This window comes from Anser anser, assembly GCF_964211835.1.
Source record: "Anser anser genome assembly, chromosome: 1".
Taxonomy (NCBI): Eukaryota; Metazoa; Chordata; class Aves; order Anseriformes; family Anatidae; genus Anser; species Anser anser.
The window spans coordinates 23805804-23833783 of NC_139720.1; the positions used below are offsets into that span (position 1 = coordinate 23805804).

Here is a 27980-nt window from a genome sequence, read left to right on the forward strand (position 1 = left end):
ACAGTCATATCTGTTTCCACTGTGCAGTTTATTCTGTTTCAAATTAGAAAAAAATACTAAGTATTTGACAATTCACATGCATAAACTCAAACATTACAGCCCAAAAAAGTACTGATTTCTTTCAGTCTTGTATTAAGGCGTTCAGGAATTTCATCTAGGCAGACAAATATCTGGATTAAAAAAAAAAAAAAAAAAAAAAAGAACCAAAATGGAGAGACAAGCTATAATTCAGTTTTATTTCTGTTAACAAATATGATCAAAGTGAGTCCTGGTAGTATGCAGTTGCATTCTTCATCTTTTCAGTTGTATATAGCTGACAGGAGATTGGGAAAGTGATTGGGAAAGAAGAGTTATCTTCAGCAAGTTTTCTTCAACAGTGTCTTGATTTGGAGTGCTGAATAAGCCATTGCAATGTTATGTCTGCCAGGACAGATAAAACAAAATGAAAAACTCAACAGCCTGTTTGCAGAATGTAAAGGGACAACAGAGCACCAGCAGGTTAATACAAATAAAAACAAACAAACAAAATCCAGAAAACACAGATCTTCACTCACACCTAATTAAAAATTCAGCACTTAAGACTCCAGGGTTCTGTTTCTGTTGCTTTTTGTTTGTTTCTAAGTTATGTGCATTTTACACTCCTGAAATATGATGACTGACATCAAGTTCTCTATGCCACAGATGAAGAACTATTGGAAAAGCAAAGATTTAAGATGACCATAAAATGTACTATAAAAACCCGACTGGAATGAAATGTAGTATGAGAACAAAGGCAGAAATACATGACCAGAAGAAAAGAGAAGGGTAAGCATCTGACAAGACATTAAGAAGCCATTTAGGTAGATTGTAGGAGTCCAAGGTCTCTGAAAGACACGGAACAGTGGAGTAGAATTTGATAGCTGAAATTGGTCCCCCTCCTGACACAACCTCCTGCACTGGGCTGAAAACCGCAGCAGTTTACAAACTGATTCATGAGCAGATTAGATGCTTTTGCCTCAAGGCAGTAACATCTGTCAGGGAAGAAGGAAGAGTGTCAGGGGGCAGCAACAACTGTAGCCCTCAAATTTAAATTTGTTGTCGCATCTGTGCAAAGTTCAAGACATCACTCCAGGAATAACCTGGCAGACCAGCTTAGGTACAGAGATTGCAGACAAAAGCATCCCACGGTATCCAAAGCTAATAACTGTATACTAATCTTTCACAGTCTCTCAGTACCCAGAAGCTGGCAGCCTTACACCTACGCCCCTTGATGAGACCCGCTAGTTAGGTTGCAGTTTGCACTGAAAAATGACTCTCTCGTTCAACTGCATTGACATCAATCAAAAATGCAGACAAAGAGGACAGCTCCCACTCTTCTCCCTAACAGCCTAGTAGTTTCATCACTTTAATAAGCTAAATATATTTTCATGACAGTTTTTCATCATTGGTATTTGCCAGTCCTTTGATCTCCCCAGGTTCTTGCTCTTGCTTTCAGTTTCTCCAGGTGTTCTTCAAAATATGGCACATAAAAAATATGGTCATTCAAACACGGTGCTCCAGTGATGCTCGCACAGTTCTGAACACACAATATACACCATCTAGTCCCATTTGTTATTCCTTAGTGCACGTATTCAGCAACCAGGTCAGCCTTTCTAAGCACAGTGCTACATCGGAAGATACTTGACTGATTCTCAACCAGGACTTGAGTACTTTTCATCTCTACCCTCAGGACTACCACAAGTAGATGATCTACACTGTTCTGTATCAGTGATCCTTTTCATTATTTTCTCATCTGCAAACTCTAGCACACATTTTACTGCATGCTTTTTTACTCCAGACCATTCATAGAAATGAGCCAGGATTAAAACCTACTTTCTCCAGGATCCTTCCAGAAATGATGCTGATTATTACAGTGTCTAATTACAATACCACTTTGAGATCCTCCACTGCAGCCTTGCTGATTTGATGAGGATCAAATGCCACATTTATAAAACCTGACAGACAAGATGGTACTTATGTAGTTGAGGAATATTTTCTGAGTTTTGAACAAACAAGTTCTTACTTAACTCGGAGCCATGCAATTTCTGAAGCCAACCAGCTTCCAGAGTCCTTCACCGGCAGTCTTCAAACTTGCTTTCCCTGTATTCTACTTTCTTCATTTCAGTGCTAGCTGAGGCCTGTGTCCACCTCAATCTGCCCCTGACTTATGCAGATAGTCCGGACTACGCAGTCTTCCTCTGTCTTTATATCCCTAAGCCTATTCTTCCCAAGTTTAACAGTGCATTCTGTGTCCTTCCTTCACTCAGAAATAATGGCTGCATACCAAACTTCAGCAAAACTAGACCTTTTGAACCAACTTACCCAAACCCTGTACACCATTTCCAATAGAATATATGAATGTCCTGCCTGACACTGCCTAACAAGTTCCTGACAAGCACTCAGCTGAAATCTTCCCAACTCTCTGAAGCCCGGGTGTCATAGCAGTCTCCTCACTACCTCCACTACCTGGTTCTCCCTGCCTGTGATGAAAGTTTCCCCTGCTGCTGGGAGAAACTGGCTTTCCTCCCATTTCCACTCCCACTGTCTCTCACTCAGCTGAGCCCTACAGAGCTGCATAACTCTTCCGACAAGCCTGGTTTCCTCAAGAAGCAGCTATAAATATCTACCCAGGCTGCATCCCTCCCAACCAGCACCACCTGTCTTAGCAGTGTGCGGGGAAGAAGGGTGGCACAGAGGCAGCATGTCCCCAGCCAAGTGCTGCTGCTGGCACAGCCTGTGCTTCACCCCACCGGCAGCGCTGGCCTGGCCCACCTTCCCTCCCGCTCACCTCTGGGGCCCTGAGGAGCTCAGCTTTCTCCACGGGGTACCCGGGGCAGGGAAGGGGAGAGCATGACAGAGGAAAGGGATGGGGAAATGGAGAGAAAAAAAACAGGAGAGAAAAAGAGAGAAGGGCAAAAAGAAGGAGAGCTAAATGGGAGACAACTTCATGAGGCATTTATAGGTCCTCAAACTTTAGGATAAATTCAGGGTGTCTCCAGTAGGACAAAAGCACTAGTGACATGCATGTAAGACCTGATTAAAAAGTAAAATCATGAACAGGAACACTTATCAAAATTTATTAAATATAAATAAAAACTGGAAGGCCTTCATACCAGTTACTTTTTTTTTTTTTTTGAAAAAGTAACACTGTTTTTGTGAAGGATTCAGGTAGTCTGGTTTTTAGACACACTTTTCCAAGGCCCCTGCCAAACTAATTTTATAAGTTCTTGTGCAACTGAGGTCACTCTAGGAGTGATTTTTAAATTATACATAATTCTGTATTAAAAGCAATTCTATTGAAGTAATACCATTTGAAGCAAAATCTTTCAAAGTAATTTGAGATTTTCAGTTATATGTTGGAGCTAGGTATTCAAATCTCATTAATGTTTTAAAACATCTGATCCAAAGTATACACTGACGATGCCATAAGAAAAAGAAGCTTACCGATGTTATCCTTCTCTTTACAAGAAATAGAATAGCAACAGATTTCTCTGTCTTGAATAGCTGAAAGGTTTCTACAGAACAACAACAAAAAATCATTACGTGGTGTTATAACTTCACAAAAACTGACAACAGAAATTGCCATTAAATTACATATTTCCTGCTTTTTATTCAGTGGGTTAAATTCTAACCTCAGATACTCAATTTTTAAAATATGCTATGACATTAAAAAAGTTTTTTAAATTAAAGATTTTAAGGTTATAAAGTCATTTCAAACATTCGAATTGCTCATTAAGTCTATATAGTAGTGAATAATAAAAAAGCAGAAATCCATAAGCTGACAATAAAATTCTGTACTGGGAACTGAATAACAGTACTTTGTATTAGCATTCACCTTCTACTCTTTCGAATTAGAATTCAGTGTTTTTAGATCTATTAAATCTTGCAGTCAAACAACAGTACTCAGCATTAATATTCAAGACGCTTATTATATCATACACAAAGATATCAGATACGTTTCCTACTGAAAGGATACTTCTACAGTTAGGAAGACACTGCTTCTTAATTTACTTGTTTCGTTACAAGAATTTCCCTATTCCCCCTCAGCATTTTTGAACACTTTGCTATTTTTCATTTGTTTATCCTCACACAAGTCACAGAAACATGCAAGAAACAGATGATGCTCCTAGAACAGATGGGAAGTAGAAGCACTGAGAAGGGAAGTCTTAAGCTTTGCAGAAAAGGACTTGGGGGACCTGGTGGACACCAAGTTGAAAAAGAGCCAGCAATGTGCCCTTGCCACAAAGAAAGCCAATGGTATCGTGGGCTGCATTACGAGGAGTGTTGCCAGCAGGTCAGGGAAGGTGATCCCTTCCCTCTACACAGCCCTGGTGAGGCCAAACCTGGAGCACTGCGTCCAGTTCCGGGCTCCCCAGTACGAGAGAGACATAGACATATTGGAGAGGGTCCAACAAATGGCCATGAAGATGATTTAGGGACTGGAGCATCTCTCCTGTGAGGAAAGGCTGAGAGAGCACAGGCCGTTCACCCTGAAGACAAGGCCTGGGGGGTTGTCAGGTGGAGATTTATCAATGTGTACAAATATCTAAAGGAAGGCTATAAATAATATGAAGTGGTGCCCAGTGACAGTACAAGTCAATGGACACAAACTGAAGCACAAGAGGTTCTGTCTGAACATCAGGAAACACTGTTTTACTCTAAGAGTAACCGAGCACTGGAGCAGGTTGCCCAGAGAGGCTGCATAGTCTCCCTCCTTGGAGATACTCAAACGCCATCTGGACATGATCCTGGATAACAGGCTCTAGGAGGCCCTGCTTGCTTAAGCAGGGGTCTTGGATCAGATGATTTCCAGAGGTCCCTTCCAACCTTTATGTGATTCTGTGATTCCTAAGCCTCAGTTTAGTTGCTTGGCCTTTGGACCATCCTTTTATACCGCAAGCTTCGCTTCACTTCCTACTGATTAAAATGATGTGATCTGAGATACAGAAACCTGTTCTGCAAAGTTATTGCTATACCACTCATTTTTACAAAATTGTGTATTTCATTTAAAATTACCCTTACAATGCAACAGTTTAAGTTAGTTTCAGTTATACATAAATATATGCTTTGGATACATGCCAAAAATATCCAAATTGCTTAAATTTACAGACAATAGTTTGAAAGGTTCTGTTGTAATGCCATTCAAGCACTAAACTGCCACTACAAAGTACTTGGAGAAGTGTAAGTGAGCCTATTACTATCTACCAGTTTTATCTTCAGTGACGGGAAAACAGGATTATCTGGAACAACTTTACACAACCGAAATAATAATCAAGAGAAGTTCAAATCTCCTGCAGTCAGTTATCAGCCTAGATTGCTACTTCAACTGCCAGCAGAACTCGAAGTGGAGCATCTGAGAATGTAAAATGAAATCTGTTATAGCTAGCTATTGCCATAGACTACCAATGACTTTCTCTTACATACCGCATTTCACAGCATTTCAGCTTTTTACGCAGCCCAGCTACTTACAATTTCTCAATTAACTGCTTTTCATCCAGTGCACCTGGGAGGTCTCTTTTATTTCCAAGGACTAACACCTGAAAGAAATAATTCATATTTATGTTAATCCAGGGGCAGTAGAAGTTTATTTTTGTCTTTAGCCACCTGCTGGCATTATTTTGGATCTCAAAACCAAATATTTAGAATGCAGTAACTGACATATTCAAAACGACCAATGTCTGCGTGAGCAGCCTGGAAATACCCCTTCCAGTCAGGGCCTGGTGCTGGGTACACATCCTTTGAAAACTGAACCTGTCCAATCGTCTCTGAGTGTATCAGTATCAGAAGTTCCAGACGTGGATCCCTTTAGTATGAGACTAAACTTGTAAGGGAGCATGCACCAGTGCACTCCAGCCACCAACGGTCATTCAATCCACAGGACCAGATTGTTCATCAGAAGTAAGGCCCCAAGAAGTAAATGCTGGGTCCTCAAGACCACATGATTCACTCCACAGTTCTGCTTCCCTGCTTCTTAATGTAGGTAAACCAGGGCACCCCAACCACAACCCACCCAAATTAAATGACTGATTCCTTTCCCTACCCATTTTGAGCAACCATGGTAAAAAAAAAAAAAAAAAAAAAAAACCACAGAGGGCAGCCATTAGGAATTAAGTCTGAGAAATGCAGTAAATCTACCAAAGAGATGCTGGGACTTAAATTTCCTATACAATACACAATACTTAAGACCTCAAGTATAAATTAAGGTCAGATGAATGGTTTGAGCACATTCTAAGATAAAGTAAGCAACAAAGGCTTTTCTAATTATGATTGCATTATTGTTTTCCAGATGCGTTGCAACTCCAAGTCAAAGTCAGGATTGTTCCGTTATTTTCCATGCAATTGGAACACACAAAAACTCATTACTTGCACTCTCAGATTAAAAAAGGTACCTTAAAATCTATAATGTCAAAGCCTAAATAGAATAAATTGGAGGAAGTTCAAACTAGCTACTACCTATGAAATAAAAATAAGTAAAAATACATTACTGCATCTTGGAAATTACTGTGCTGGTCAGGCTGGGCAAATGAAATATGGTATAATAACATGTAAAAGCAAAGGAGCTTAATTAAGTACTTCTGGAGATATTAGAGACCTACCCTGTCAAGGAAGGGGCAGTGAGAAGTAAAACAGAATGTGCAGATAGTAAAATAGAAAGACAATGTCACTGTCCATGACTGGTCTGACAGTACATTTCTGTAGGATTTGTTCAATATGTAAGTAACATATAAAAATGCAATAATAATAGCAAAACTTGTAATAAAAATGGAAAATCACTTGAAAAATTCTCCTCTGAGATGGATGCATTTGCCTAATTTTATTTTCACAGTGATTTGATGGGGACTCTGTTGATTTTCTGTCTACTTATCTGCATCTGACTTGAAGCATTTGCACTGGCTGAGTATCCAAATACTTGCTTGCATAAATGGGCAAAACAAGATCCATAAAGTCTAATTAGTAACTTCTCCCTGATTTGTATGTAGCATTACTTGTTCTTATGATCAAAGATAAAAACTCATTTGGAGATGCCATCACCAAAGATCAGCGCTTATCAGATTGACTCATACTAGGTCTCAAATAGCAGATTACATTTAACTGAACATCAGTCTCCAACTTTGTAATTCCTGACTAGAATTTCAGCAGGATATACTATTCTTTGACACCTCTTACTTGAGAACCAAAGTATTTTTGTACTTTTTCCATACATTTTTTAATTTGAAAAGCTAAAAAGAAAGTCAAGAGAAAGAGTCAAGTTCCTCCACAATCTCTGGAAGCAGAGGTGACTACTTGATGTTAGCATCTGCCAACCTTCAGAAAGACAAATCTCATATGTCTTAAGATACTGCCACAAACATATCTAGGTCAGTGGTTTAAACCCAGCCAACAAGGGGACTGTCTGGAAATAATTATTATCTGATAATGCCACATGTGAAAATGAATTTGTTCCAAATCTATTCTGACCTTTAGACTAGAAAATGTACAAACACACTGCAGCACTGATAAGATGCTGAGTCGTGTGAAAAATGTTACTTTTTTTTTTTTAAGAGAGCTTGGCGTATTAAAACTGCATTACACTTACACTAGTATTTTCAAGAGTCCAAGAGAATCCATTCATGAGGATTTAAGACTACACAGTCTACATTCAGGTAAGAACCACAGAAATGAAAATACTTACTGGAATTCCATGCAATTGTGGTTTATCTATCAAACTGTGTAGCTCATTCTTTGAAGCTTCTACTTTTTCTAAGTCTGCTGCATCCACCATGTAACTGCAATGGGAAAATAGTTATTTATGATATTGTCCACTACTTACAGAAACTTGCATTAAAACTTCTGAAATGTGACAAATGTGTTCACATTGACAACACCATTAAAACTCTCCTAACTGTATAAACCTTGCATTTATTAACACAGGAAGACACAGAATTAAATATGGGCTGTGGGGACAAATGGCCTGGAAAATGCACTTACTTACATAGCTGGCATGTGGGAAACATAAAAAACATTCCTTGTATTGTGCTGGGTCCTCTTACTGAATGGTTTGACAGATCTAAACATCTTTAAAGACTCTTCTAGAAGCAACTGTTTCTATCAGAAGGATTTTTTTGCAGTAGGAAAATCCAACATCATCAAGATATTGAAGAGTAATAGGCAAATGGATGGAAAGAATGGACACTACTAAATATAATTATATCTACATATAGTGCTAGGAAACAACAAGAATATTGCAAGCATAGGAAACAATTTTCTGCCAGCTGCGTAACGTAATACCTTTCATCCAGATGCCAGTGAAGTCAAAACAAGACATTTTAATATGGTAAGTTAAGTAACTCACTGTTACAAGCCACGTAATTTTTTCTTGAATTCTGCTTTCTGCTGCTACAGCAATCAGGTTCTGAAAAGAACACTGCTGCATATCTTATGCTTACTCTTTGTTTTCATATTATCACCAAGTTCAGCTAAACATTTGACTATAAGAGAAAAGCAGCGTCATTAAGAAAGGGGTAAGTAATTGAGATGGAAAGGAGGAAAAGCATATCTATATTAATAATATATATTTTAAGTTATGTTTTATATAGGCATACACAAGAAAACTTACACAACTGCATTGACTCCTCTGCAATAGCGTTCCCACATGCTTCGAAACCTTGGTTGCCCTCCAATGTCCCATACCTGGAAAAGGTAAAAACACACCAACCCCAAAACTTTTTTAAGTACACAGCACCAACAAAACAACTCTTACAAGCAGCATGCAGGTTGTATTTACTCTGCCTAAATGTAGGCAGTTCTTAAAGTAATTGTCCTCAGAGACTGGTCTTCTCAGCCCATTCCAGTCAATGGGCAAGTCAGTCCTGTGACCGTAACAGCTCCAAATGCCCACTTGGACACCTCTAGCCTTTTCCTCTAACTGCAAGAGAAGTCTAACTCAGATAGCCAAGTGAATTGTGCAAATACACAGTCTACCCACAGAGAATAGCTTATTTGAATGAAAACAGCTATGGAGTTGAATTTTTTATGGGGCTAGGGAGACCTGAGACAAGAATGCATCAAGCCTTCAGTGGAATAAAGGATACTGATAAACAGTTGGTCAGAGAGTAGAGTGAATCCACGTAAAGGACGATATATGCTAGGGAACCCCACTACCTCCACAGCTTTCCCATTTGTTCATTAAACGTGATTTAAAATACATGGTTTTGCTGATTCGAACCAAAAAGGAAACAGTACCGTAAGGTAGGCCTGAAGTGATTAATCAGTGAATCTTAAGGAAGGGAAGCTCAAATTCTTCCTGGTATTCTATAAACTCCAATCCTGCAAATACTTACACATCCTATTAGTCCTGAACTATCCCACTGAATTCCTTATCATCAAAGGGCTACCCCATCATTTTTCTGTGAAGGAGGAACTTATTCTGCTGTGCTTGCAAAAAAAAAAAATCTCTATTTTTGGTGGATGAGAATAAACATCTTCAGAACGGTTTCCAAGATCAAAAAAAAACAGGGAAAGGATCTAAATCACACAGGCAAGGGCTGCATGACGATGCAGCTGTTGCAGCTACATCCAAAGACAGTTGTGTACAAGTTGTGTACAATCTTTAAAGTATTGATGAATACCAAAAAATAAAAGGATTGGATTTGTTTCTATGTCAAGGGCAAAAATTCCTTATTTCAATCCGATTTAACTATCAGAGCAGTATATTCCATACACCTAAACTAGGAGGAATATCCATTACAGCACAAACTGAATTTGGAAATAGCATGCACAGAAGCAAAAATTTATGCCTTCTAAATTTTCTTAAGAATTGTTTTCGTATTTATACTTCCTAAATACAAATACGTTAAAGCTGCTGTGGCAGTAAAGGCTTGCACAAAACAGACAATATACCCTTGGGATAAGGACTTTTTAAAGTAACGTGGGCTGTATTTTTTATTTCACAGTCCATAAATCATCTTTATGTATAAATTTCTCTATCATTTTCAACAACTTAGGTTCATATTTTGGAAAGAAATATTCCCCAAATCACCATTACAATCATTCCATGATTGATATCTTACCATTCCTCCTAGCATAAAATTAGTATACTACTTAAATGTAGATTGCCTTTGATCCCCTTTATAGGATTAAGAATTCTACACATTAAAGAGAGTTGAGTGAAATTCTGAACATGAACTGGGTATCAGTTATTATCTGCACTGACATTTGAGGTGCTGTTTCAGAAGTCTTAATAAAATACACCTTTTATTTTTAAAGCTTGAAAGAGAAGACTACACAGTTCAATATTATAGTTAGATGACAAATCTCACACCAACACTAATTATTCCAATAACTCATCAGGACCTTGAAACTATCAGTAGCCATCTGGTGCACATCTGTGTGTCTGGAGAAAGAAACCATATTACTTTCTTGGTAGATCAGAGAGGAAAGAAGGGGGAAAGAGGACAGGGCAGGCCAGTAGTAAGATGAGATTTTTGAAGGCTGATAGCCATTATTCCTGGTAGCCAGAAAAATCTACAAGATGATGTGGCCTGGACTAATCACAAAATAAATATAAGATAGCAAAATACTGGGTTTGTCCTTGTTTGATAATATATTGCATCTATACTATATTAAATTGCACTACAGAACAAGTGTTACTGTCATTAGGAGAAAGAGTCACCTTGAAGCAATGGGAAGATAAGTCATTTCCAGTCAGTTTCCCTAATAGGGCTTACAGCTATTCATTAAAGTACAACACGAAGGACACAAGGGAGATTAGGTGTTTCTAATAGCACTTTGGAATCCATTTTATATCAATATATTAAGTTATAATTATGTTAACTAAGGAAAGAAAATACACTGATAAAAAATCCCTCTCCTCCTTGCTTATGAAATTAAAATGGTGCAAGTACTAACTTCCTAATAGTCTTTACTCTGTAGAATAGCCAGTAACAGTGTTAGCTACTTTATTCCAAACACAAATCTCTGCCTCAAACCATTTTCATTGTAAATGACTGAACAGAGAGAACAGTGTAACAATAAGGGGCACTCAGGAAGGAAAGGGGAGATGTGTTAGCATCACAGATGTTTTCGTGCATGAGCCCTGCATGTTTTGTACATCACTTACTTTTGTACCCCAGTATTTAACACACAGGTGAAATGTTCTGTGTGTGAACTGGGAGAGGTGGGAGACTAGATCTTAACAGAACATCAAGTAAGCTGTAAAAAGAAAAGTTAATTTTGTCTACGTGATTTTTAAAAGACTGGATTTCAAGTTGCTCCTGTGGCTTTTGTTGGGCCCTCAGGAATCTAATTTTCACAATATTTAATAGGTAGCTTTATCCTTAGACCAGCTGATGTTAAGAATCAGACAATGCCTACAGAATGACCAAACTAAACAGAGAAAGAGTTTATTTGATATCCAGTGCGATTGCCTCAGAGGAGATCAAAATCTCAAGGAGTTGCTGTTTAGGCTAAATCTCAGAGGCACACACCTTAGTTCTACCGCATTTTATAAATCGCTATTTTATCTGGCCCTGTCTACTCCTGTGGAATAGTAATTCTTACCAGGCTTGAAGGTCCATGCTCCCATAACGTAATGCAATGTTTTAATTTGTAAACTAGATTTATCCCTGCGCGTTGGAATCATCATTCATCATAGTGCTTATACTTACCTGTTCAGTCAAATTCGTCTCAAACAAGAATCTCTCTGGGTATGTCTCTTGTTCAGCTTCCATACTTCATGTGGCTCTAAGGCTCCCTCCTAAGACTGCAGCCACCAGCTATGTTTAAGGAAGAACCCTTTTTCTTTTGCAGACGTGTATCATGACAGCTGAGCAAAAATGCAGTTGTGGCATACGTTCAAAGGTTTGCAAAAGCTTTCAGTGACAGAAAGGCTCATTAACACTCTAGTTGCGCTTCTTTTAATTAGCTTATATTGTGGGAGGGTTTGACAGTTAATGAGAAAGTTGCAGGAAGAGAGAAGTAGTATTTTCTAGCTGTCAGTTTTTCATGGCTTTTGTTTTTCAGACATGCTGGATGGGATTTACCTTCTGATAGAGAGGTGTACCATGACACATCTGTGTCTGTATGTCGATGCGTGGGCTCAGTACCCAAGATCTCACTATGGTCTGACAGCTGTTCAGCTGACCCAAAGCAATGTCTTCTTTAGGATGACAGCATTACGCCCTGAGGTTGTCGGTACCAACTAGAGCTCCTCTCACTATTAAAGGAGCTTAAACCTCAAGGCAGGCATAAAGCTGTTTACATTCAAGCATCTTAATTTGCTAGCTGAAACTGACTCTACAAGCACCTGAATGCAGAAATACATCTTTCTAGTTGGAAGTACTCAGAAAGTATCAGCCAAAGAACCTAACCTGAACAAATAGGTAAGGAGATTCTAAACACAGAAAAATATTTGGGCAGAATAAGGTAGCATCAGCAACACCTGAAAACATGTTGTACACAGACAAGTCCATGTACACTGACACGTGACTTAAGAGCTCACACATACACAGCAAGCATGTAGCATTCAAAGACAATGCAATGTGGAAGGACAGGGAATAACTGGATAGCACGGGATTCGTTTCCCACAATTTCAGCCACCTAAAATGTAGGCATGTAACCCACGTTAATAGCATCTTCCTGTGATTACAGAGGGAGCCCTGAGGGCACCTAAAGCGGAAAACGATGGCATCTGCCATCTCCTCTATCAGGTGAGCCATACCTGCAATGCACCCACTGCTTTCCTCTGAGTTTAGCCAACCGGCTCAGGCTGGCTTCCTCCTTTTTACCTGGCTAGGGCTAGGGGAGACAAACCCTGAACAGTCACCTCCTCTAGACTGGATTCTTCCTCCAGTAACATTCACCTTTCTTATCTAATAAAGGGAAGAATAAAAAGAGTTAAACAAACAACCTTAAACTTTTAAATAAAAAAGTCGTGGCTACATTTTCTGCAGGCAATACTTCCCCGAACACTGTGTTCCTTGAAATCAGTCTTGGTCTGTGAAAGAACCCTGTTGTCACCCCTCACTGGTGATAAAGCCCAGCTCTTAAACATTTTTGCAATTAGACATTTTATTTTTAGTTACATCAGGCAGAAAAAATACTATAAGAACACTTCACACAGTTTATAATTATTTAATTTAATCATAATACTTTCACTGAAGAACTGGAAACAAACTTAGATTTGCAACACAAAATGGCTGAGCAACTTCAACTCCTGAAAACAAGCTCAGAGGCATTTTAGTAGGAGAGAGTATTTCTCAGTGATGAGAGTATTTCTGCCATTCTATCAGAGACACAAGGTAGAATGTCCAAAGGATCAACAGCTGGATTTTAAGCAGGACATAAAAGCAAAGTCTGTTCTCAGCAACCATTTTCTGAATCTAGTGCTGCTTACATCTGCACTGTGTTCGAGGGCAGGATACCACCAAGGAGCCCAGATTTAGAGATAAGATCCTTAGCCAAGATGTAACACACCCCTAAATCCAAAGAGCCAATCCTTCCTAGCCTCAGTGTTGTATCTTCCCTCAAGAAGAAAGCCCCAAAGTTGGGTGATCACACGTGATCCTGTGCACACACTCTTCCCATTATCATGAATCAGTCTCCAGACACCAAAATCCTAGATATTCTGGTGAAGACTGGTACACAGAAGTTGTAAGCTGTAAGGAGAACTTGCATTTGGAAGACTGACAGCAAGGAGACCAGAGGCAAGGACACTGCTAGCTCAAAAGGGCTGATCAATAACTCCTGTAGTGATTATTAATTTTGCTTGTCCTTGAAGAACATATAACCATGAAAGCAAAATGAGTATTTGTTCAACAGCAAAAGCTAGTAGGATGCACAACAGTGTGTATACTGGGAAAACATACTCCAATATTGTCAGACAAACAACAAAAGGACGTTCTCCCATGTCAGATTTAACCCCCAGAGCAGCTGCCTGGCACTCTCCTCACGTGTCCCCTCTTGCCCTCTACTTCTCAGGTCTGAGCAATCCTGACAGATTCTTGGCATTTATCAATGAGACAAAGCTGCTGAGGAGAGAGCTAATCAGAGGCAGCATTTATGGTCCCCTGGTGTCCCAGCAGGATGGTCGAATAGGACATACGTTTAAATAAGTTGCAGATAACTTCAAGCTGGGAATGGATACGAAGAGAAGATCAGAATCCTAAATTATCTGGACCAATTAGAGGGACAGTCTGAAATAAAACTGCTGAAATTTAACAAGCACAAGTTCAAAATGCTACATTCGGACACAGGGAACCAAATGTACTGATGCAAAACAGATAACCAGGGAGAGACAGAGGAGGAAAAGCTCTCGAGCAGTTCACTTAGTATGAATCTTCAGTGTTGCAGATCTTAAACCAGCATGTAGTAGCAGAAGCAATTTATGTACAACTTTGGGAATATTTACTGCCCTATCCTCAGAGTCAGCGAGGCTCCTGTACTAGTTTTAACCATCAGTCTACAGAAAAGATGTCAAATTTTAAAAAGTCAAGACCAGCTTGGTGGCCCCCCACACGTACTGGTGCCTGGGGTTGTTCCTTTCCAGGAGCAGACTTGGTGTTTCCCCTTGCTGAACCACATGAAGTTCCTGTCAGCTTACTTCTCCAGCCTGTTGAGATCTATCTAAATGACAAGCCAACCACCTGGTGAATCTACCACTCTGCTCAGTTTGGTAGCATCTGCAAACTCTGTCCCATCATCCAGATCCCTAAGGAAGACATTAAACTGACTCCAGGGTACATCGCTACCAACTGGACTCCCTGATGTGGATCTCAGCTCTTAGTTCAGCTTTTCCTCTGACATAAAACTGTCATAACTCACTGGGACATCCCACAAAAACTATTCTGTATAGAAATAACCACATTTTGATTTGACATCAGCCCAGATATGGCATGGCCTTTTCAAAGGGACACGAACCACATGGAATGGCCAGTACTTGCAGAAAAACTGCTGGAGCTATACCAGCTGTACACACACAGGCTTCTACTGCAGCATGATGTGAGATGGTGACATAGCAGATAAGATATTTTTCATTGTTGCTGAATAGTAGGATGAAGCATTAAAAAGCAAGAGGATTATGTTTCTCTGTGGATGTTTGGAAACTTGGAAACTCTGCTCTTTAGAGGAGGAAGGAATGCAGCAATGAAGGAAGCTGGAGAGGAACACATAGAGCTGGAATTCTCCTCCTCCGTTGTATGAGAGCAAACAGCAAGTAGCAAGAAGCTTGGCTTTGCCCTCCAGCTCATTTGCCTGCACTTGCCCAGGCTGCAGTTCCCATGGAAGGGCGCTGGCCTCTAGTGGTGACAGCTGGAGTGACTGCAGCCCAACCTCTGCAGCTCCAGTTCCTTCCAGCCTGCAAATAGTCAGTGGGGTTGCAGGCACTGGCTGGTGGTGCGATTTTAAGAGGGTAAGCTTAAAACAAAGTGAAACAGCAAGGAAAATAAGTTGCTCTTTTGCATGTGTATATGCATTTCATGTGTTACTTCTTTTTCATATCTGAAATTATTCTAAGACAACCACTGTGAGAATCAAAGCCTGATTAGTTGGAGCTTCACAATCATTTAAAGCAACAGCTAGTGATGTATGCCTTCTGAGCCTCTCAAAATTTGGTATGTCAAAAGAAATGTTTTAGCTACTCTCTAGCTTATTGAACAGTAAATCTCACCAAACCAAAAGTACTACTAATACTGAGCTAATCCAGAAATAGAGCAATCCCACAGAATCAAATCACTCAGCAAACAACAAAACTTGTTTGGAATTAAACCCTCAAATTACTTCTGTCATAGAAATTTTGTCAGGAAAAAAAAAAAAGTGATAGCTATCAGTTTCATTATAACCTTCATCAAAACAGTCTTAAGAGATCCCTAGACTGCAGTACATCAGGTATTTTGATGCTGGAAATCATCCTGTAATTTAATACCTCAACCACAGCCTCAAAATCCATAAAGCTTCTTGCTTGGATTCCAAATGGTGCCTGGTATAATCTTTTCTCTTTTCCTCACCTGCTTTTTGGTAATTGTAGGTGACAGGTTTTATGAAATACATTGATATGCTGAATTTATGAAATTGATATGCTGAAGTTTGACAATACATGGTTAAAGCTAACAGCTTTACAATTCTCATCACGCTCAACCACATGAGCCACATTAAAGACAAAATGAAATTGGCACTTTTCTATTCTTTAGACCTGCATAAATCAGTGTTTTTCTTTCAGCGTGGTTCAGATAAATACTATTATACACAGGTATGTCAGTGGCCATACTTCTACATTCTAGGATTACGGTCTAAATACGAGAATAAATCTGCTGACTTCTGGAAAAGACTGCCAAAATAGTAAGAAAGTACACTGCAGGGTCCTTAGTTTTTGCTGTCTTCTGGAATTGTATGGAATCTAGAGATAGAACTGTAGCCAGGAAACCAGACAACGATGCTGCTCAAGCACAGTATTTCCTTTTTAGTGACCTGACTGAAAATATGGCAAAAAACAGATGAAAGATTAGTATCACCTACTTGTTGGCATTGTAGCTTTCTTTCCCTGAAGTGATCAATCTTAGCCTTCTGGAACGCCATTTTTTCCCTTGATGACTTTTTGACCCAGACAGTTTCTCAGCCTCATTCTTATATTAAGTTTAATTTATTCTGTCATACAGTGTCCCCTTAGACCTTCGAAAAAGGTTAGATGCAGGACCTTTCTGCTTAATATGAAGATTGCTCCTGACATGCTTGAAGGACTTTACAGGTTTAGTAAAATAATGCATTATCCAAGAATTCTAATAGCCGCTGATAGTTGGATATCACACTATTTCTATGCTTGAGAAAAATAACCTGCTTTGTTGTGAAAGGTTAAACAAAATTTCACTCAAATTCCTTGCTAACTATGATGCAAACTGTTCATTGAAGAATGAGCAAGAGGCATCCCCCTCAGCATTTTCCAGTCATCAGCTTATCAACAAACAATGTCATTTCTTCTCACAGTAAAGTAATTTTGGAAGCTTTATCTAGCAATTAGATGGTAAGATTTTAACAGTTTATTTAAATGCGGGAATATTGACTTTTAAGTACTTCTTGACAGGCTTTCAAGGAAATAAGCACCTATATATGAACCATATTCTCCCAAAATACTTATTTTCACTATACACTGTTGTAGCAGAGAGACCACTAGAATTTGTTGGGATACATTATTTTCCGTGCATATTGGTTTCCAAACTAAGTACTGTTTTCAAATCTAGTAAACTTACTAATAATATTAGTATTATCCTCTTATTCTTACCACACTATATTGCAAACTTTCTATCAACTATATTGTAAAACTTTTCATATAACATGCTTTTTGAGAACAAAGTGTAAAACAAGGCATTTTTACACAGAAACCCACATACCTCATCCCTGCATGAAGCTAACCTTGATAAACAACTGTGTAAACAATTCTACTACAAACTTTCTTCACGTACTTGAACCATCCTAATTCAAAACACACTTCATTTTGAGGACTCTGTTTACTTGTAAAATACTTTTGTTTGTCTAGTTGAATGAACCATCAACAGCTTTCTCCTTTTCTTCCATGTCTGACAATTTGGTAGCAGCACCACTATAGCACTCCAACTGTCCTTCTGTTTTCTATACACAAACATCAAATCATGGCTTATTGTTTCTAGTCAAAAGACATAAAACAGTGGAACTGAAAGGCAATTCATACTCTTATAGATTATTTATCCTATCCATAATCTCTTATGGATTATTCATGGTTGAATGAGGTAACTTTTTTATTGACTGTGTCATCCACGGACTTCTTTCATCAGTCTTGTGGCAAGGCAGATGCAATGAGAATTATATAAACTGGATGTTTAGGAATAAATAAAATAGAGAGTATCCTCTCCTGGATAAATTGGGCAGCACAGCCAATTGAATCTGGCAAATCAACAGATGGTTGCAGGACTGGTGCCACAGCCCGGGGTTTGGCTACTTAGACTTATTTGACTTAGACTACTTAGACTTATTTATTAGACTTATTTATTTGACTTAGGCTACTTAGACTTATTTATTATTCACTCCTTTGAATAAGTGAAAACTTAAGACAGTTTGACTAAAACAGAAACAAATAGCTTTGGTTTGTAAGCCTGCTGCTTCATATCCTGCCGCTTCATATCACAGTACTAATCAGAATTGTCACTGCTTTAGTTCTCCTACACATCTGCCATTGAGTTTTAAGAGGCCAAGAATGCATGGGATGGCGTTAGGATTCACACGCACCTGCAAGGCAGTACCTCCGATGTTCTAAATACACTGTCTTGAGTTACTATCCCAGCTAGTGCATGTTCATTTGTGTATAATAAGTAGAATCTTTGAGGAGAAAATCTATAACATTAGTGCATCAATCAGACTGTTCTGGTACTGGTGGCTATTCACTTCATAAATTCTCTTTCATAACTAATATGAATAATGAATTAATCATGAGGATTAGAAAAGCTTAAAACCATTCAAAGTTTGTAAATCCTAACAATATCGCATTAAACTTTTATTTAAAAAAATATTGCCACATTTTTCCAAACCCACAGTCAGCCTATGTGTGAACACATAATTCTGGCAGCCCCCTAGCCACATGCTGTGTTAGCTGTACTTAAAAGTTTGTAGCTATCAGGGCTGAAGGATGAAAAGCTTAATTTTAACTTAAGGAAAACTTATTTTTTCTCAGAAGTGGAAGGACTGCTTTCTTCCTGTCCACATTCAATGCTCTAAATATGCAGTCTTGCAACTAAGTCAATCCATCTAAGCTGCCCTCAAAATGCATGTGCCTGTACCCTGCTTTCCTACATTGGGGTGGCACCACCAATCATGCAACTCTTTGGGGGATCACATTACTTAGGTAATTTGACCAGGCATAAACTAGTAGGATCGTTTTTAGTTTTGTTTTGTTTTAAAGAGGTTACATTCAGTTAGATCAACTGGCTGTTCTGTTTACTGCTTTGCCATGTGATAATTACTGTGATAGAAAAGGGGTGCTAGGGTACATGACCAGGCTCAAAGTGGAACGTAAGGCCTCTCGTCATGAGCTACTTAAACTGACTGTAAAATCTGACCTTTAGTCTCCACCATCCTCACCTGATTCCCTCTTAGGTTTCCCAGAAGGGAAATCTGATTTGTCCCCAGTGTGAGGAACATCATTGGGAGGTTTAGAAGTGGTAACACAGGCAGAAAAGCAGATGTGATAAAAGGTTATTTTGTGACTTTTTGGAAAATGGGGTTGATTTCACCTCACTCTACATGAAAGATTCTGTTTGGAAAGCAGAATTTGGAGCCAATTTTAAAAATATTCAGTTCTGATTTTGATAAAAAAGGCATTCTCTTGTAGAGAAAATAAACAGGAATGTGCCATACTACTGTTCTGCTGTTGAGTTCAAGTATGTTCCTTCTACAGCAGAATTCAACACTTGCTCAGCAGTAGTGATGGCTGTTAAGACACATTTAACAGAGGCATTCAAGACTAGAATTCTACTTTCTTTCATTCACTGACATCCACTCCTAGACATTTGCTGCTTCCTCTTGAATTGGTATGAGAAGGTACTTTGAGAAATTAGATGTTTACAGTTTGGCCTTTGTATATGCAATGGGATGAGGCACAAAAAAGCATATCAGTGGAAGAGGGGATCATGTTTGATGAGAAGACAATGATTGTGAAGACAGTGGAAAAACAGTACAGCCAACACAAGTTCACAAACAGAAAGCCCTGTTTAACGAACATAATTTCCTTTTATGATAAGGTCACCTACCTAGTTGACCAAGGGAAACCAGCTGACATAATCTTTATGGAATTTAGCAAAGCTTTCCAGACCGTTTCTCACAGTATCCTTCTAAACAAAATGTCCAGCATACAGCTAGATAAATACATAACGTGATGGGTGAACAAGTGGCTGACATGTTGGGCTTAAAGGGTTTTAATAAATGTGGTTACATCAGGCTGGTGGCCAGTGACTACTGGGGTTCCACAGGGCTCCATTTTAGGGCCAGTTCTCTTTAATGTTTTCATAAATGACCTGGATGCAGGACTAGAATGCATACTAATTAAGTTTGCAGATTATAGTAAATTAGAAGGAACTGCTGACTCCCTCTAAAGTAGGGAGGCCTTGCATATAGATCTTGACAAATTAGAGTGCTGGGCAATCACCAACAATATGAAGTTGCACATGTAGATGGGTCTACATACAGACGGGGGATAAGAGGCTGGAAAGCAGCCCCAAAGAAAGGGATCTGGGGGTTCTGTTTGACGGCAAGCTGAATATTGGTCAACAGTGTGTCCTGGCAAGCCAAAAGGGCCAACCATATCCTGGGGTGCATCAAGCACAATATTGCTAGCTGGTTGAGGGAAATGACTGTCCCACTCCCATTTGCACTGGTGCAGCCTCACCTCAAGTACTGTGTGCAGTTCTGGGTGCCACAATATAAAGAGGCCACTAGCAAGTGTCCAAAGGAATGCTACGAATATAGTTTTTGGTTTAGACGGGAAGACATATGAGGAATGGCTGAGGTCCCTTGGTTTGCTCAGCCCAGAGCAGAGCAGGCTGAGGGGAGGCCTCATGGCGGCCTGCAGCTCCCTCACGAGGGGAGCGGAGGGGCAGGCGCTGAGCTCTGCTCTCTGGGGACAGCGACAGGACCCGAGGGAACGGCATGGAGCTGGGACAGGGGAGGGTCAGGCTGGGTGTTAGGGAAAGGTTCTGCACCCAGAGGGTGGTCGGGCACTGGGACAGGCTCCCCAGGGCAGTGGTCACAGCACCAAGCCTGCCAGAGCTCAAGAAGCATTTGGATAAAAGACATATGGTTTAGTTTTTGGGTGGTCCTGTGTGGAGCCAGGAGCTGGGCTCCAACTCAGAGCATTCTATGATTCTATGAAACTCCATAGCAAGGAAAAAGAGGAAACAGCTGTCCACCAGTCAGTACACCTTCTCATTACTGCAATAAAGTAGATGCTCCTGTAAATCGAGATTCCCCCTTACCAGCCTTCCCTTACTTGTAATGTAAGCACTAGTACAAGCAGAGCTGGCCACAGATATGAACCAGAAGAGATGAGGGACAGCTTGGATGATCTTGTGTATACTGTAAACATAGGTGAAAAAAGGCCAAGACCAGAAGTTAAACTTCTGGATGAAATTCTGTATATGTTTTTTCAATAGTTTCAAACATAGCGTTTTCATAAGAATTAAAACAGAATGCACAATGAAATAACATCTTCCATTTACAATTTACAGGAGAAACCAAAATGAAAAATCTTTTGAAGGTTTTCTCTCAAAATTTCAGAAGTTTCCTTCTTTCAACTCCTGCTGTGTATGCTTTTTGTGCTACAATGTATTTTAGTAAAAATATGATAAAGGTATAATCATTTGTATTTATTTTAAAACATTAAATTGAACATCATCTCTGCCATCACACAAAATATGGTTGTTCAAAGTTACAGAAAAGGATTCCCTACAGAAAAAAATTTCTCCACCGAAGTTTTTGTGTTCTGTGACGACACACTTTTTACTTCAAAGAGTTTGGCCACTCTGCATTGACTTTGCAGTGCTCATCACATGACAGTTTGTTGTTTTTTTTTAAACTCACAAACATACAAGCACCATCTATACTGGAAAAAAAATTTAGGCTTCTATCAATCATTTATTTTGCAGGAAATGCTTGAATTAAAAATGCTTCTACGATTCTACTTTGTCTTCTTGCTTACCTGTTCTGTGATAAAAGTAAGATCAGATTCTCTGCCAAAGGAGACTCTGATCAGATACTTACCGTAATTATCGTCCACAAAGTCACAAAACTGAGCTTATAAGGCAATAATGATTCTCCTTCATTTTACTTTCACTCCATTTTATATTTATATTTTTACTCCATTTTACTTTTAAGCTTTTCCAATCTTTACTGTAGACCTAGTTTTAAGGTACTTACTATCATTTCTTTTTGGTATTCTGCCAAAATTTCATGGGAAATTAAAATCAGCCCAAATCATGGGTAACGTTAAGAGTTTTTAATTCAGCCAAACCTGATGTGAATTTCAAGAGGGTATATGGGAAAGAGTCTTGGAGTGCTGAGAGGAAATAGCTGGGTGACATTACACTTTCCATTTCAATAGATTTCAAAAGATGATCTTATTAGGCACTTATACACATGGTTGTAGAGAAACCTAGTGATTATTCTACAAGCTTATATCATAGAATTAGATACTCAGTTAAAGTGCTCAGCTGAAGGCGCTACAGTCATGAGGTGTTGAAAAAGCATACCAAGATACTAAGACCAGAGACAGAAAGTCACAATATCTATACCCCTATAGCCATTTTAGGTTTTGGATTATTATTTTCCTTCAGCTTGAACATCTTCCAAGCAACAGAAATCAATTATCCCTTTTACCACCCTTTAGCTGCTCATGGTTTAAAGTGAGTGGGTAGCCAGTTAACAACTGCTTATTTTTACATTATGGGTGTTTTCAGAAAATCCTTCCTAGGTAGAGTCATACCAATCCAGAGGGAAAAGGACATATTTAGAACTAAGCAAGAAAGGAAAGAAAATGAAGGAAAAGAATGGAAAAGTCAAGGCAAAGAAAAAAAAAACTACATTCTCTTCACCTAATTTTACATGAAAGTTATGAATTTGATCTAAACTAATCAACCAAGCTTCCTTCATAATCAAGCAACAAGAGAGAGTGTTAATGCTAGTGATTTCTATTTTGATGCTTATGGCATGAATCACAACCAAACTGGTGGCATCTATACCTCTCTATAGGCCTAAGAGATGCTGCCGTGACAACTGACTTAGATTAGATGTTCTGTTTCTGGATAGCTAATACGATGTGAACTAAACTATACTCTCCAATGAAATGCATAGCTTAGGAGGAAAGTTGCTTCACATTACACTTAAGAGTTGTGAAAAGGGGGGAAGATGACAGAAGAAAGAAGCACCTGCAGGAGACAATTTGGCTCCCTCATTATCTCCAAATTTCATGACTTTTCTAATCAAACATAGTGCCAGCTTCTGCCTGGCACGGATATCATGAAATCAAATAGGTGAATGTAACACAGAAATATATGGCTATATGCTTTAAAAATATTTTGAACTAGGAAAACAGGTAAATGGTTCTATATCACCTTAAAAGAAACTTTATAAACCTTTTCATTATAAGTTGCAATCACTCTCTTTTAATTATCAATTCTGTATTAATGCAAACATGCACACCTACCTTTATGGTAACGTTTCCTTTTGTTATTTTCCTCATATTGAATCCTACTGTAGGAATCATATCTTCTGTGAACTGCCCTGACTAGAATACAAAAAAAATGGTTACATATATTATAAAATAATCCATACACAGCAGATACATCTCTCATTTGCAATCTAAAATTTTTATTTTACAACACTGTAAAACACCACATTAATTTTCTACAAGAGCATTAGCCAGCACTTCAATTAATGCATTGTCACACCAAGGAAAACTGTTCATTTCAGTCCCTTTAAATGATCTTTTATTCTCCTCAGTGACAAAGATCATCCCGGAAACCACGAGACTTCAGATAATTCCTCATTTGATCTTTGAGCAAGCCAGAAAGCAGCATTGTCAAAATACAATGAAACTGACTATACTTGGATTTTTCCCTATAGTTTCTCACCACTATTACCAACAATTTAACATGAGATGTAACAAATGGTGAAGGAGTACTCGTGGAGAAAACTTCATGCAGTCCCTTTCCTTCTGAGTAGGTGACAGCAGAGAAGACCCACTGGGGAAACTAAACAAATGCCACTGAGATGGGAAAATTCAAAGTACTAACTCAGCACACCATAAAACTTAACAAAGTGCTGAATGCCTGCCTCTACCTCCTTAGTTATGAGAAGTATTCCTACGAGACAGACATTTGTCAATACAACAATGGGAACCTTACAAAAATATACCCAACTACAGAAGGTAGCTTTTGAGGAAAAAGGTGAAACTCAGTTCTAAGAAGGTAACTCATTATTCATTCTTCCTGTTCAAAAGACATCATTAATGAGGTATTGTGCCTCACCAGGAGTGGTGCATTAAGGTATGCAGAAGGGTACTTAACAGTTCTTTCTACACAGAGGTCCAGGCACTCTCTGCAACGCACACAGTAGTCCTGGATTTCCAGTCACCCAGAAAGGAAGAGCGTGGTACCTTCTTCTATCTGCCCCATATTCCCTTCACCCCTTCAACCTCACCAACCCATGTGACCTGCTTGGTTGGTTTTCTTTGTTTCTCCCCAAAGACAATATGGGTATATGGACCTCACTCCAGCAGGTCCCTCCCATTCCAGAAGCAGATGATCAGAGCTTCAAGGTGCACCACAGCAGCAACATGCCTCCAGTCACACGCCACCACCAGCTATCCCTAGTGCTGTTGCTGGCCACCATACGCTTTCTGCAACTTTTTTCTTCACTGTTTGTGGCGGAGTGAGAATACAGTTTGTACTGCAACTCCAGTTTGTGTTTACAAAGTAAGGTTTTTTTATTTGAGACTTAAAACGCTGTATAACCTTTGACAGCTATTCACTCCTCTTGCATGATTTTGGGGTTTGGAATTAGATCCTTTGGGCGAGAAATAACATCCATCAATTTATTGTTCAGTTTTACCTAGGGAAACCTCACTGCTAAATTCTGTACATTTTCCCCATCTTTTGTTTCTGGAAGACTCTTTTTTCTTCCCTTTCCTTGGTTCAGTGACTTGTCAACATCAGCAGCAAGGAGAAACAGGGAAGATAAATGTACCTGTAGTCTTCTACAGATACACACACCCAGCAGTGACTGAAGTTTTTAATTGGATAGAGTAAGACAAAACCAATCAGTAACACTCTGCTGTAGCGGGTACTGGCCTAATTTGCTAGAACACTGGGAATGTAATATCATTATTCAGGCACAGGAAAGCCTGGAAAACCAGACAGCCAGCTCAGGAGGCTATCATTTAGGCAAACTCATAGAAAGTCAGCACTCCATTTTTGTTAGCAAATTATACACCATGCATAATATGCTAAACTAGAAGACAAAAATCAAAACAAAAAGCAATCATAATTGCTGTAGTTTGGGGGATAGAATGCAACATATTAATGTCTCCTTTAATGGTCTTTATTATTCTAAAAATTTTCAGTTATGGTTAAACAGAACAAGCTACAAACTAAGTGTTATGTTTACAATTCTTTATTTTCTCCACACAATGAAGAAAATTAGTATGTTGAATTTTTTGCTCATATTAGTCCACAAACTCAAACTCCAATTACTGTGTTTTGTTTCAAGTGCTGTAAGCACCATAAAGTAAAAAGTAACTTCAATTTTGCTTGCTAAGGAAGTTTTACATGACAAATGGCCTATTTTCGTCAATATTCAAGATGTGCAAACAATTTTATTGTTATACCTCAGTAAAAAAGAGATTACATCCTGACACAAATGAAAATAACCAGTGCTAAGAAGTTTGTAATGTCCTTTTTAAATGTTGATGAATATTGAACTGACAATGAATACTGTCATTACCCCTTACTATATCAAAAACAATGGGCCAGATTCTACTTCATCACATCATGCATATCCATAGTAAAAGGCAGTGAAGTTATCCAAGGTTTCCACTGGTAACAGTGGACTAAATACGGCTCAAACAGGGAGGAGACTGTCTCAAAGCATGTTTATTCAGTGTTAGTAAGAGAGGATCTCTGAATACTATTCTAAAGTGAGAAAAATAATTATTTCCTATCTTTGGTTATACAATCCGTTGCCATTTGCATTTTAAGAATACAATGTTTCGTAATGGTTATTTTCATCTTGTCACATAGTAGCCACATGCATGCGAATGTACACAGAGTTCCCTATCTATTTGCCATCTTCTTATCAACTGGAATCAAGAGTACACTACTATCCATTGCCTCATGCAAAATTGTTTACTCCCAGATTCTTCAACTAGCCTTCTTTGGCAATTATCAGTGCACGTGATCTCCAATATGAAAGATCCAAAAGCTAAAAAAACAGTCATCTATTACACTCCTCGAGTCAGAAAACAGGGATGCCTTGCAGAATACTCTTAAGAGAGATGTATGCTGACAAAACCAGGCCTGCAGCAACAGGAGTGCTATCAAATTTGTGTTAGCATAAGAGAGGCATGACATCATTCCACAGGTGGTGCAGCACAAATGAGTGGGCAAACATTTTACAAGCATTAAATCTAATACTGCACACTACTGTTAGAGCACTAAGGTCTCTGAACTGCTGTGTTTTCCTCTGCTCCCTCTATGAAATCAATACACGAAGAAATATCATTTATTAAGCCTTTTTTCCCTTCCTCACCAAAGCCTGCTGTTGGGACATGAATGCTCCCTGTGGATATTAAGAATATGGAGACCCACATAAGTGCTTAACAATTAACTAGAAAACAAGTTTCAGAAAATTTTCTGTTTATCGACTGATATCCCTTAAAGCATATCTTCATTGTTAGCTGCACTCTCCCTACCTCATTCCTTTTTATCATTCTCTGTCTTAACTTCTTCACTCGCAGTAATTCAGTTTCCTTTCTTTCCTTTAATCCATAATCACATCTGAAAAAAAAACAAATACCCTTTGAGAGGGTATTTGAAATTACATTGAGACAATACATTGTCTCAGTTTCCTTCACTGTAGGCCCTACCCCTCCCAGCCTGCTTCTGATTCTTGACCTAAGAGCTATTCAGGATGAGGACTGATGAACATATGGGAGCTCCTAAATTATGGCAGGCGAAGCTGCCATACACCTAACAGCAGTAGATCACCTCAGAGAAAAGGGTATCACTGATAAGCTTCGTGATTACTACTCATCACAGTTAATGTATGTTTGTTTGTGTTGGAAAGGAAAGCTTTGGATGGAAAGGAAAGCTTTGGGATGTACCCAAGTGCAGATGGGTGGGCAGCACAGCAAACAGGTAGGAGGAGGTTATTTCAGCGTGGTGACAAAATGGAAAACACCAGAGCAGACGTCAGTGCCAGAGACGAACAAGACAGCAAGGCCATTGTCACCAGAGGAGGGGAATGGCAGAATCAGACTTGAATGCTGGAAGGAGCTATCGAGGGATTGCAGGAGACACTATTTGATGCAGCTGATGGATGGGGTGAATTCAGTGAAAGGGAAGTTAAGGCCTTGGGGGAAGCACAATGTATTGCTAATTATTTGGGGATATACCGACACGAACTGTCAACGACGGGCAACAGGCCTTGCCAGGGGCTCTGTTTGCGATGGCCACACTTCGCAGTCACGACACGGCACACATCTGCCTTCTGTCCCTTGCAGGATTTCACACACCTATGAAACCGGTGCGAAACCTGCAGGCTGCCGAAGGCCCACGGGGCTCCTGCCAGCCCCCACCCACCACCCCGGCTCCGGGGCATCCCACGCCGGGAGGGGCGGCTCGGGGAAAGCCCCCCAACTTGTTGCGGGGGGCAGCGAAGCAGGGGCCGAGCCCCGGGCACGCCGCCAGACCCCGCTCCCCTCCTCCGCCCCGCAGCGACCCCCGGCCCCGGGGCGCTGCCGCCTTCCAGCCGCCCCCCAACCCACCCCCAGCCCCCGCCGGGCCGCGGCCGCGTACCGCCAGCACGGTGAGCAGCGTGGTCTTGCCCGAGTACTGCAGCCCCACCAGGGTGAGCTCCATCTCCTCCTTCCAGAACAGCGAGCGCAGCCACTCCAGCAGCCGCGCCACCAGCGCCAGCATCCCGGCCAGCGCCCCCGACCTGCGGCAGGCGCCCAGCCCCAGCGGCACCGCCTCGCTGCTGGGCATGGAGGCGGCGGGGTCGGGACGGCAAGGAAAAGGGAGCGGGGAGGCGAGCGGGAGCCTTCTCGTGATGGCGGCGCCGCCGCCGCCCTTCTCCCGCGGCCACTTGCTGCAGCCAGGGGAGGGGTTTGGCCCGGACAGGGGCGGGGGAGCCCCGTGGGGGGCTCGGCGGGGAGGAGGCGGCGGCCGGGTGGGGTGGCGGGGACCGCCCGCAGCGGG

At 40.1% G+C, this 27980-nt stretch overlaps 2 protein-coding genes across 2 annotated transcripts in view; one reads left to right on the forward strand and one right to left on the reverse strand.

The window, feature by feature from the left end:
* Nucleotides 1-27980, forward strand: part of POT1 (protection of telomeres 1) — a 629477-nt gene that overhangs the window by 448613 nt on the left and 152884 nt on the right. The gene's annotated exons all lie outside the window — the stretch shown is intronic.
* LOC310888668 (ADP-ribosylation factor-like protein 8B) lies at nt 10-27967 on the reverse strand. The gene is made up of 7 exons (XM_083815601.1): nt 27579-27967; nt 23210-23290; nt 8615-8688; nt 7691-7784; nt 5488-5555; nt 3463-3533; nt 10-420 (listed from the first exon to the last, which is right to left on the reverse strand). The coding sequence occupies exons 1-7, from the start codon at nt 27765-27767 to the stop codon at nt 371-373; spliced, it is 627 nt and encodes a 208-aa protein (XP_083671727.1). The 5' UTR covers nt 27768-27967; the 3' UTR covers nt 10-370.

Coding starts and splice junctions, on each gene's coding strand:
- LOC310888668 (XM_083815601.1), bottom strand. CDS start 27,767: ATGCCCAGCAGCGAGGCGGTGCCGCTGGGGCTGGGCGCCTGCCGCAGG. Junction 23,291..27,578: donor CGCTGCTCACCGTGCTGGCG/GTACGCGGCCGC, acceptor TTTGTATTCTAG/TCAGGGCAGTTCACAGAAGA. Junction 5,556..7,690: donor CACAATTGCATGGAATTCCA/GTAAGTATTTTC, acceptor TATTTCTTTCAG/GTGTTAGTCCTTGGAAATAA.